Source organism: Lingula anatina, chromosome 8, assembly GCF_051362555.1.
Source record: "Lingula anatina isolate TDL-2025a chromosome 8, LinAna3.0, whole genome shotgun sequence".
Lineage (NCBI taxonomy): Eukaryota > Metazoa > Brachiopoda > Lingulata > Lingulida > Lingulidae > Lingula > Lingula anatina.
Window position 1 is genome coordinate 7179968 of NC_141774.1, and position 12748 is coordinate 7192715.

General features: G+C 36.1%; 1 protein-coding gene across 1 annotated transcript in view; it reads left to right on the forward strand.

Annotated features, from left to right (window-relative positions):
• The window catches only part of LOC147760275 (scavenger receptor cysteine-rich domain superfamily protein-like), a 28090-nt gene that overhangs the window by 8658 nt on the left and 6684 nt on the right, over positions 1 to 12748 (forward strand). The window contains exons 2-9 of the mRNA XM_086994142.1: positions 2013 to 2171; positions 3166 to 3333; positions 3842 to 4033; positions 8752 to 8892; positions 9692 to 9883; positions 10436 to 10576; positions 10908 to 11111; positions 12248 to 12373. Of these exons, the coding sequence (XP_086850268.1) occupies positions 2013 to 2171; positions 3166 to 3333; positions 3842 to 4033; positions 8752 to 8892; positions 9692 to 9883; positions 10436 to 10576; positions 10908 to 11111; positions 12248 to 12373 (1323 nt within the window). The remainder of the gene's footprint in view (positions 1 to 2012; positions 2172 to 3165; positions 3334 to 3841; positions 4034 to 8751; positions 8893 to 9691; positions 9884 to 10435; positions 10577 to 10907; positions 11112 to 12247; positions 12374 to 12748) is intronic.

A 12748-nucleotide genomic window follows, 5' to 3' on the forward strand; every position in this document is an offset into this window, starting at 1 on the left:
TACGCTGTAGTTAAACTAAGCTTAATTATAAGTGATAAATATGACCCTACGACGTTATCCCTAAAACAGCCAACATGCCTTAACTATGACTGAAATGACGTGGTCACTAGATGACAACATGGAATGACTGACGTTGTCTCTGACGTCAACATGACGTTGTCCCTAAAAGACAACCTAACTTAACTATGACTGGAATGACGTGGTCATTAGATGACAACATGGAGTGACGGACGTTGTCTCTGACGACAACATGACGTTGTCCCTAAAAGATAACTTAACTTAACTTTGACCGAAATGACGTGGTCATTAGATGACAACATGGAGTGACAGACGGCTGTGAAAATAACGAACTTAAATAGTTACTGCTGTCAATAAAACAACTGCAGTAGCAATAACAAACTTACTAGTCTGTGTCCATAATCGGACTCAGTATAAACTGTTCTAGTTAGTAATGAAAACTGGGGCTACATGGAAATAAAGTTTCCGTAAAACTTCTACGTCAATCTAGCAACGGTTATAATCTACCGTTCAATCTACCAAACATTAAAAATCTCTAAAATAAGACCCCCCCCCCCCGTAAAAATGAGAAGAAAATGGAGCGGGCTAGCCCCTAGGGGCTGCCCTGACGCTTACTGATAACTCTCTTCTAAGTCCGGTCTCAGTCTGTACTCGAATCTGTCAAAAACTCTCTCTCCGTACTAGAATCTGTGTAAACGCTCCCTTTCATACAGCGCGCCACTCTATTTATACTCTGACGCGGCGACGTCATCAGTCGCGCGAAGCACGAGCTTCGCGTACGGCGTAGGTCAGCATGAAGTGGCATATATGGCGGCTTCCATGCATCGTCGATGCACTGTATCGGTAGTTTTGTCATCTTTAGATAAAAGTTTCTTACAATTGACGGAAATAATTGTAGTAGGGGGAATCAAATAAAGGTGGAGGGCAGGTACGTAACCGCTAACCCTTCCAAAGTGAATTTCTGAAGAGATTAGGTGAAAATGTTGTATTGGAATGCAAAACGGAGGGGGGGGACGTTACAATATTAATTATGAAAACGTGATACTTTGTTTATCAATACTGTAACTAACTTTATCAAAATAATAAAAACGTGTTTTAAAGTAAAAGTGACAGTTGTTTTGTGTCTTTAGTGAACTAGTGAATTTTCTTAACTTGTTGTTCAGAAATACTTGCAAGGTCAGCTAACATTAGGATAAATAAGTCGCTGTAAATGTGTTCGAGTGAAGTTAACAAAATTTGACAGTTCTCGGTACTCTGTTATAGATAGGTTGGGAAGACTATGACTTTGTTATATATATATATATATATATATATATATATATATATATATATATATATATATATGCAGTAGAAATGCAGCATAGCCTACTGCAATTCTACTCCAAAAAGTACATAGGTTTGTACAGAGAGGAGCATTAATGCAGTAGATTAGCAGTATGATAGAAGCATGTTTCAAATATGCCAATTAGCTCCCAAATCGAAGCAGATTTGAAGCATGTTTGCAGTATGATCGCAGTAGTCTACTGCGGTTTGCAGTATGATTGCAGTAGTCTACTGCGCTGGAGTATCTACTGCGTTTTCTTGCGGGATATCAAACATGTCCTACTGCTTAACACATCCAGGCTAAAAGGGTGAACCATGTTTAGGTGCAAAACATGCTTAGGAGCTAAATGCGCTGAAAAAATCAGACAAAGCAGGCACTTAGATGTTTTTACAGTGTACGTTATAATTGTGTACCTGTGTTTTGTACCAAAAATAAAACATTTCAGGTCATTTTAATGTCTTTTCATACAAGAATGTTGTCTTACAACTGGGGTTGATACTATGTCGTTATCTGACGTTGATCCAACTTTCAAACCCAGTGTTTATCTAACGTCTTTTCAACGTTATGGTTCAACGTTGTTTCAACGTTAAAACAACATAATTTGCCCGCTGGGATGTATACTAATTGAATAATATCATATTATTGCACGTTGTTCTTTGTTACTTTTAAGCCGATGGAGACGTTCGCCTTCAGGATGGGGACACGCAATACCAAGGCCGTGTGGAGATCTACCATAACGGGGAGTGGCGGAGAGTGTGTGACCGGTCGTGGGGACTAGACGACGCCAAAGTTGTGTGCAAACAGCTAGGCTACGAGGATGCCAACACTGGTAAGTATGGTGTACCTTTTTATACTGGTTTTTGTCTTATTATTTCACTTAGAGGCATACTAATGCTAAGGAAAATGTTGAGATAATTCCGCTCCACTTCTTTGGATAGGTTGGAAAAATACTCTTGCTTAAAACAAGACCAGATATATGACTAAAATTCAAAAGGTCACTCTGACAACTTCCGAATTCTTAGCTTGCTGTAGCATTACCCAATAAATAACGTCCAAGTTGCGTAAGTTTTCATAAATTTTTGAGTAATTCAAAAGTTAGTGGTTAGTGATTTTTTATTAATGGAACAGAGCTGAGCACAAGTATGGCCCAGTCGTTGATGTTTGCTTTTGCAAGACAGTTGTGTTCACAAAACTTGAAAGATGGCAACGCCTCCGATTAAAGCCAAAGAAAAAGTTTGGTACTATTTCTGGTTGAAACGTTTACGGTGCAACTAAAAGGACATTACTGTTCTAGTAAGTCCATCCAACTGCCTAGTACAAAACATCAGTGCTGGTTGTACATCAAAACTAGAAACTGGATAGTTCGCATATACGAAACAGATACCCAAGATACTTATTTTGATCAAGTTCTTAATCGCAAAGGATTGATTTTGGGTTATTCTGTTTTTCTGGCCCATGTGTTCTTGAACAGGACATTTGCCAACCAATGCCGAGCATCTAATTATTTTATTATTGCTCACCAGAAGAAAACCAAACAAAATCAAATCTCCAAATGTACTGTAGCTTGTAGTTAGAACACGGAAGAAGAGAAAAGCAATATTAAACAGGTTGAGTAAAACATTTAGTCTTTTTTAGCTTCATGTTTGACACGTTCTCGTACAATCACCTGTTATTCTGTATTTCAATCAACGCCAGGAGGCATATTAGTCTGATTTGTATTCAGCAATAGTCTACTTGGTGTTACTGTGCAATATCTAGGTCGATGAATCCATTGGAACTTAAAGAAGAAACTGAGTTTTACGTCCTATTCTCTTTCTCGACAGCGTTCAGCAACTATAAGCCCCGAGGCACTGGATCCTTTTGGTTGTCCAACCTCAACTGTGCCGGGACTGAGAGGAACTTGTCCAGCTGTTCTTCCCGAGGGTGGGGCGCCATCGACTCTTTCTGCTTCACAGGAGACTACGACGATGCTGGAGTCGTCTGCAAAGCACGTACGTAAATGTCGTGGTATAAGGACAAAATAAATAAATAAATAAATAAATTAAAATAAAAACAAGCTTTTGATATATATATATATATATATATATATATATATATATATATATATATATATATATATATATATTTTTTTTTTTTTTTTTTTTTACAAATTAAGTGATGAGAACGTAAATTTTGATAAAAATGGAATTTTTGTGGGTATACGGCAATTTTCGAATGGTTAATGAACCTTTTAACATATTCAAAGTTAATCGATTTTTATTTATTTTATTTTATTTTTTGTAATAATTATTACCGAGATTACAGCCATCTATAAAGGTCCATGAGAAAGCACAGATTCCACAATAATTGCTATTAAACTGCCGTTTTGATGGTAACATAGAGCTTATTATATTTACATATTTTTTTTATCCCTTTCACAATCAATCTTATTCAAAGCGGCCAACTTCCATCGTTTTCTGACTTAGTGAAGTACAATAGCTCTCCTCTTTTTTCTTGTAGCTGGCGATGGTGCCGTTCGCCTGGTGAATACAACTAGCCCCTACGAAGGCCGTGTTGAGGTGTACTATGCCGGGGAGTGGGGACGTGTGTGTGATTACAACTGGGATTTTAATGATGCCAAAGTGGTTTGCAGGCAACTTGGATTGGCTGGGGCTCATACATCTTTTAAGGGCTGGAATCCAAGAGGCACTGGTATATATATATATATATATATATATATATATATATATATATATATTTATATATATATGATTTATTCTTTGTTGTTTAAGGCCTCTGGCCAACAATACAATCTGCATAAAAACAGAAGACATATACAATCAAGGCGTTACATACAGAAATAAATTATGTGTACACCATACATATACAAGTATTTCATTTACATATTCGAACGGTTAACAATGTTATCTACAATATCAATTCGTAGTGCAAAGGCGTTCAATAAAAATCTAGTCAGTGAGAAAATACTATTTTCGTTCTCGTCAGACATTAAAGTTGTAAACAAATATTTATTTGGAAAGCGGGTTGTCCATTCAGTTCTAGAGTATTTCAATCTGAATTCGTCGTATAAGGGACATAAAAGTAAAACATGCATTTTGTCTTCTCCTGTGTGAATGCCTAGTTCGAGACATAGAAGGCAAAATCTTTGATCTCTGTCGATTTTTGTATAACGGCCTCTTTCGATCATGAGCTCATGAGCAACGAAAGTTTGAAATAATTTTTCTTCGCTTGTAGTTGTAGGTTAAAGGCAGTGAAAGGTATCGTTCAGGATTTAAAGCACTTTTGTAGAGTTTATTACTGATGCATTTTGGCGATACATTAATATCGGTAAATACAGTTTGTTGTGCACAGTCTGTTATTCTAGTTCTAAATAAACTTAAGAACGCCTCTGCATCCCCGATATCGTTCGCTATCCAGGCGTATCCAAAACCATAATAAGTTTTAATGCAAGTCGCCAAGGATGATCTTCCTTCAGAGTTTAAATTATGCGTAACATAATATAACATTGCTTGGGGTACATTTCTGCTGCTGGTTAACATTTTGACCCAGTATTTAATACATTTAGTCATATATGACACATAAAGAGGGAGTCTACCACATTCGCTCAATGCTAGAACATTTGTCACATTTTGATTTAAGCAGGCCACTCTTTTGCAAAAATGGACATGAATTTGTTCAACTTTTGCGCACTGTTGAAATCCCCATATTTCTGCTGCATATATTAAAATCGGTTTCACAGTTGCATCGAACAGTTTAAAAGCTTCTTGATAATTAAAATATCAAAAATATTTTTGACAACGGAATATTGCGTTAGATGCCTTTATCGTTTGTAATGACAAGTGTTCCTGCGTTCTAGACCAAGCTAATCGAGGAGTAAATAAGACTCCTAAATATTTATAACTGGATACGACCTCAATTCTATTTCCTTTACGTGTCCATTTTACATGTCTATTTTAATACGACACCTCTCCTGAATGCCATTATTTTGGATTTGTCTAGATATAATTTCATACCTGTTTCATCACAACAATCGCTCACTGAATTAATTTGTCTTTATAGCTTAATAACAGTTTCCGCAATAGCTGAGACGTCACCCGCAAACATTAAGGCATGCAATTCTGTAAAGTCTGCAGTAATAAAGATTTCATTACCACATTAAAGCTTCATGTATTCGACCAGATCATTCACAAATAGAGAGCAGATAATCGTAGAGCTCACACGTCCTTGTTTGGTTTCAATTTCGCATGGAAAAATGAAGTAAGACAATTTTGTATTTTTATACACGATTTGAGTTGGTTATAAATCGTTTTAAAAACTAATAGTAGATTACTGTTTTCTGGAATTTCTTTACGCTGCAGGCTTTTCCTGAGTTGTTCATGGACACAATTATCATAAGCTTTTAAAAAATCTATGTAAAAACATAAAGTCGACCTTTCTGTCTTGACAAATATTTTTGGATAACTGCTTGAAGGCTAATGATATTATCTGTTGACGAATACCCCTTGCGAAATCCAGCTTGAGATTCGTCACTCACACCATTTTCCTCGGCCCATGAGGTCACGATTTTCATAAATAACTTACTAAGACTGTTCACTACATAAATAGCCCTGTAATTATAAGGGTCTAGTTTAGCTCCTATTTTGTGAATTGGTGAGATTAGGCTTACGCACCAGTCTTGAGGGACGTTACCTTTTGATAACACTTTGTTAAATAACATTTTTAAATTAGGTAATGTTTTGTTTATAGTTCGCTTGTACATTTCTATACATGTACCATCAATACCCGCTGCTTTTCCGTTATTAAGTGATTTAACACTTTGAATAATTTCATCTTCCATTATATCCCTGTCTAGTATAGTTGAGTCTCTAACATAATTCATATCTCTGAAAATATTTACTTTTGTATCGTCATTAGCAGTAGTATGTTCTTTCATAGCATACAATGCCTTAAAATAGCTAAGTCATTTTCCTCCTTTACTGACGCTTTGGGATTGTTTACTGGCATTTTTATACACGCCCAGAATGTAGTTGCGTTGTTACGACAATCAATAAGCTCTAACCGTCCTTTCAAATTGTGCTTTCTTATCTCTGCATATATTTCGTAACATATGTTTAGAGTCTAAATACTCACTCAGATCTGACTGTGAGCTTGTTTTCCTAAATTATCTTAACTTTTTATATTTATCTTGTTTAGCAATTGCACATTGTTCATCTAATCCCACCATTCTGGTAGCGTAGTTTTCTTCTTGTTGACATTTCGTGTGCGTTTCATACATTCGCCTGCTGTTTGATACAGAGTAATGAAATCCTTCTGCGTGTCTATAATATTCTCGTCCGTCACGTAAACAAGTCATTAAATTTGCTCAAAAAAGCGTCTTTATGTTTTATTCCATTTATATGGTTGATGTTTAGATAGCGCGCATTCATTATTGTTAATATTTTGTCTAGCCGATTTATCGTAATAAAGTTGGAGCTCGCATGAGATTGGGAAATGATCAGATATATCAAGACCACCGGCACTGAAATCCTGTATGGAGGGAAAGAGTTCTGTTGAACACAAAATATAGTCTACTGTACTCCTTCCGTTATTTGCGGTTAAAATTACCCTCAATGTCACTAAACCTATCGTTTAGCAAATGGATATCTTTAGTGCAGCTTAACTCTATCAATGACAAACCGAAATTGTAAGTTCCGTGTAAGTTCCGTGTCACGGTTATTCTGTGGTAAAGAGAATGTGTCACTGGGGTAGTCCGTATTGCCATTAAATATAAATTCAACAGTGTCATCTGGAATATAGTCTAATAGGTCTTTGACTCGCGCATTTAAGTGACCTGCAATAACAAATGATACACGTGGTCCGAAGTCCAGGTCTAATAACGCGAGATTTTCATTTGACAATTCAATTCCGTTGCTATTCTGATCATCGTATATGGTCGATCTCTATGGTGCTATGTAGGTAAAGACCAATATTAGACTGCGTGTTACATAAACGTTTATCAACCAAAAATATAACACTCTCTTGGAATTCTTTGTGGACGCGAGTAATAAGATTATTGTCGACCAGCCAGTTTTTAACAATGAGTCTTATATATATATATATATATATATATATATATATATATATATATATATATATATATATATGGACTAGACCAGATCCCAATGGGTCTTTGCGTTGTTAAAACCATAATAACCCAATGGGTTAATTTACCAAGTAATGTGCAGGTTAACTGCCAGCTCTTTTGTATGTCAAATGTAATTATATTGTATTCATTTTATGTGGTTTCTACAAATAACATCTGAAAGTTGAAAGTTGTGCAATTTAGCTCGAATAAAACATTTGGTGAAGGAATGTTAATTGTAATTGGGGGGGGGGGTCCAAGGAAAAATATTTTTCATTTATATAAATTAAACTAAAACATGTACGTTTCCCAAGAGTAAACTGGTTATTTCATTACATAAAAAGCGGATTTATTGGAGTGAAAAAAATGAAACTAAGTATTTTTTTTTACTTACATCTTAACCATAGCAGTGTGGAACATTCATAAATTGGCATTTGTTAGGACCTTATACATTTTGATAAAAATGTAGGAAAGGATCAGATTAGTATCAAGTTATATATATATATATATATATATATATATATATATATATATATAATACCGAAAACAACTATACAAACCTGCACAATTCATGTTGGTCTTTTCACAGTAATTATTACTGGGTTCAATTAGTTTTAGGTATCCAAATAACTTCCCCTTCAAGGTGCTCTATTACTCAATGATGTGCCTGCAAATATAAAATGTAGCTATTGGCTGGCAGATAATTCAAATTTTGTTTTGTACAATTTATTATTTCTTAATAAAATGATCAAATATTTGACTACGCTGCATACAATGTAAGTGGATCGGCTTTTCCTAAGAGTTCACCTTTATTAAAATATTCCTATATGCTATGTGTTAATAAGTACATAGAAAAATGCTTTTTCTTTGTATATTGATACAATAGCCCCTAAAAAGCATTGTCACCTGATACTTTTTAAACTAAATTCCATTTACAAGACCTGTAGGTTTAATATGATACTGGGGTATACCTACATCTATGACATCTACAGTTTAATGACACGTTTCACTCGCCATGCAAACAAAGTGCTGGCTTAACATGTACATTATGCTGTTAATAATTAAAAGACCCAGTGTATTATATTGACAATTGTGCTTATTCATCAAAATGCAAATGTTTATTGAATCTTTAATTTCTATAGAAAATGGTGATGTATAGTTTTCAGTTTTTTAGTTCAGATGATATACCCTCAATTCAAGATAGATATGAAGGAAGCATATAACATATTGCGACAACTACATATATTTACAAATCAATTTAATTTGATTATCATTTTTTCTGATCCAGGTAAATACTGGCTATATAAGGTTAACTGTGGAGGAACAGAATCCGATATAACCCAATGCACCCATGCTGGAGTTGGCGCCATTAATTCCGACTACTGTCGGCAAAATAACTATGACGACGCCGGGGTAATATGCCATGGAGGTGAGGCGCGCGCGCACACACACACGTATACGGATTATATATATAGTCATGTGGCGGATATAAAGGGGGAGGGGGGTCATGGGGGTTCTGACCCCCCTCTTAATCCGCCACATGACATGCCCCCCCCCCCCTCTTCGGTTTCTGAAACATATATCAAACCAATATTCCCCTCTTGTATTAGAATATTGACTAGCTGAATCATCCTTCTAAACCGTACCAAAATCACTATCTGCCCTGCAAAATACCAAAAATTTGTCGGGCCCCTAAGCAGGACCCGAATCCCACTTCAAGGTGGCTTCACATCCGAAGCAGGGCGTTCTGGACTGCTCTCTTTTGAGTATTTATCTTGGATACGGCAATCGTTTTAAAAATCAACACTGTGTTCCTTCCAAAACTTTCAATATTATGAGTAAGGAAAGTAAAATGAAAACATATACATACATAAAGCATGTTTTTATTCACCTAAAATGTCTAGTGCATATGCACATAATGATCAGAAAGTCAGTTGACACAGCACATGAGATTGTCATAATATGTGCCTGAAGCTTGGTGTGGCGCCTCTTAGTCACGTGGGTTTGAAGGGCGGGTTTTGCTGTGTGTGATGCGCCATGTCAGGTGATGGATATGATGTAACGCTTAGTATCCACATGAAGCTGCTTGTTTTATTCATGGTTTATCAAATTACGTTGAATCACAACAAGTTAACGTAAGTCGTTCAAACTTGATATGATAATTTCATGCACATGATGCAATTTAAAGAATAAATATTTGATTCGAATGTTTTCATTTATGTTTTCAGCCGGTGATGGTGCCTTGCGTCTTATTAACTCATCAAATGCGTACGAAGGCCGCTTGGAGATCTTCTATTCTGGGAGATGGGGGAGGGTTTGTGACAACGGCTGGGACCAGACTAGCGCTGACGTGGCGTGTAAACAGCTTGGTTTCACAGGAGTCCACACATATATTACTGGTTGGACACCTAGGGGGACTGGTGAGTGTACAGATTGTATACCTTAAATTAAAGTTTAATCGTAAATATTTCGATATCCTTTTATTTTTAAGACCATAATTTTAAAACGATAGGCATTTACATGAATATTTAGCATTTAAAACTTATATATATATATATATATATATATATATATATATATATATATATATATATATATATATATATATATATAATCTTTAATCTTGACCTATTATAAATCTTAAATCTTGACCTATTATATTTGAACAGTTGTTTGTAACTTGTATGGGTAACAAAATATTTTACCAATCTAAGTATGTACATGTGTTATTGCTTACTATATATCGTCATTTTGGTAATTGTGAGTTCAATGCATGCAGAGATGTTGATCAATCAAGCATGTATTTATTAGAGTATAAATAGCGAAAAGCAGTCAAACACGGCGTTTTGATAGTGGCGAATGAAACTAAGCTTGTTATTCCATCTAACAAGCCGTTACTTTATTTAATACCTTGTTTTGCAGACTTAAGTCAAAGCAAATGGTATTTTACAAGTATTCTTTTTAAACACCAGGTGAATTCTGGATGCAGAATTTGAATTGCCAGGGATCTGAGTCGACCCTGGCAGATTGCTCCCATGACGGCATTGGAAAAACAAGCTCAACTTATTGTACCCAGTCTTCGTCAGATGATGCCGGCGTACTGTGTAAAGGACGTGAGTACATGATTCAAATGTTCACCTGTGTATATCACACTGTATTTGTGAGGATTAATTAATTTATCTATTTATTAATTTATTATTATTATATTTTTCTTTTTTTTTTTTTGCATACAAAATGATCAAAAAAGTACCATCGTGACAAAAATGCTAGTCTGATAGGAACCGTAGGCGTCCCATATATAATAACCCCCATACTACAACTAACCTAACCTGCAGTAATCACATGAGACCCCTGGCGTTCATTTCAAGAACTACTTTCCCTGTAACACGGCAATGCTTCGTGCAGTGTTGTTTTTACTCATTAATTTCTTCTGCTTCCCAATAGCCAACGACGGAGAAATCAGATTGATCGGCCCCTCCCAATATTTTGGTCGCGTTGAGATATTCTACGCAGGTGACTGGGGAAGAGTGTGCAAAAACGGTTGGTCATTGAATGACGCCATAGTGGCCTGTAGACAGCTTGGCTTCAGCGGGGCGCTGAATTACTGGACAAACTGGACACCTCGAGGGACCTCGAGGGTGGTTCTAGGTACAGTCTACTGTTTGTCCGTATGCATGTTCTTCCGTATACATGTATATGCTCGTTCATATGAATGTGTCTGTGTTTCAATAGGCCAATCTGCCTGTGTGACTGTCTGTATTAATGGCTGTCTGCCTTTCTGGGTGTCTGTCTGTCTGATCGTGTCTGCACATGTCTGTCTGTGTGTCTGTATATTTGTTTGTATGTCTGTCTGCCTTTCCTCCTGAGTTTGCTTCACTGCCTTTTTTATGGATTTTTTTAAAAAATCTAAACAAACTGTAAATGTTTTATTTGTGGTCAGGGGAGTTATTCGCCAAGGTTTGTTACTCATATTTTATTATTTTTTTCGCGAATGGTCAGTTTTGTATGAAAGTTACAGAAATTTCTGGAATACAATTTCCGCCAATGTAACATAGTAAGGAACGTTAAACTTATACGGTATTATAATAGTGCACAAATAAATAGAGTGTTGTTAATTTGCCGTGTGCTTTGTGAAATTTAATACATTCGAAAACCAAAAAGTTCGGAAGCATTGTTCTTTTAAACAATTATAAAATAGTTATGTAAGCTAAGGTAAAAAGGTAAGCCACATATTGTTGAACAGTGCACCAAAAATTCCTTTCTTTTTGAAAATTTTGCAAGCAAAGTGTTATATGGGAATCTCAGCGACATTCATGGCATGGATTCGAGGTTTAATTTCATTTAAACAGTCATGAAAATGGAGTGACAAACTTTGAACAAGATGTTTTCCTTTCTCCAACTTTGTCATTCCATTTCCATGTTTTTTTTACCCCACATTTACAAATATCCCTGTAATTCCCACATTATTTTTCCCTTGAAAAAAGGGCATTGTTTGTGCATTATCCATTATTGGGTTTAAATGATTCTGTTATCTCATATGGTATTGGTTATGTTACAATTATTCAAAATAGCGATGTTTTTGGTCGAATATAATGAAAAGCAATGTAAAATTTTGATTAAATGTGATTTTGCAGTTAAACGGCAAATAACACTTTTTAATTCAAATGTATGTTTTTGGAATGTTCTTATGATTCTCATCAAAACTAATAATGATTTATGTAAGTAGCCCTGGGACACAGGTTTAACGTGATTTTTGAGATATAAATTACACTGAAAAATTTCAGACAAATTAAACTGTGCCGGTACAGAAAGTCGACTGGATGCCTGCACTCATGGATGGATAGGATACCCAAGTTCATCGTCCTGCTCGAAAAACTCGGCCGTGGACGCTGGAGTTGCCTGTGAAGCGCGTGAGCATAAGAGCGCATTCAGAACAGCGGACTAACAGATCTGCAGATTAAATATGGCCGGCCTACTTGAATGCTTGTTGCCTTATCCTGGCAGGGTATCTATTTAGCGTCTAATCGGGAATTAAGCGGCATATTTGATCCGCATATCTGTTGGTCCTGGGATGCCCTTGGAGCCCTGAACGGGTTTCAGGATTTTGCTTAAGGCCCTAGCTGCCACACTATAGCGTATAACTATAAGGCTCTGTCACACTATAGCGTTCAGAGGTCCGCACGAGTAAATCGTGTCCAACAGTACTGTAAATTGTGTTATTCCCACATTGTTCAACGTAAGAAATCGGCCATTATCCAGCATATCGAAAATAACGTAGAAGCAGT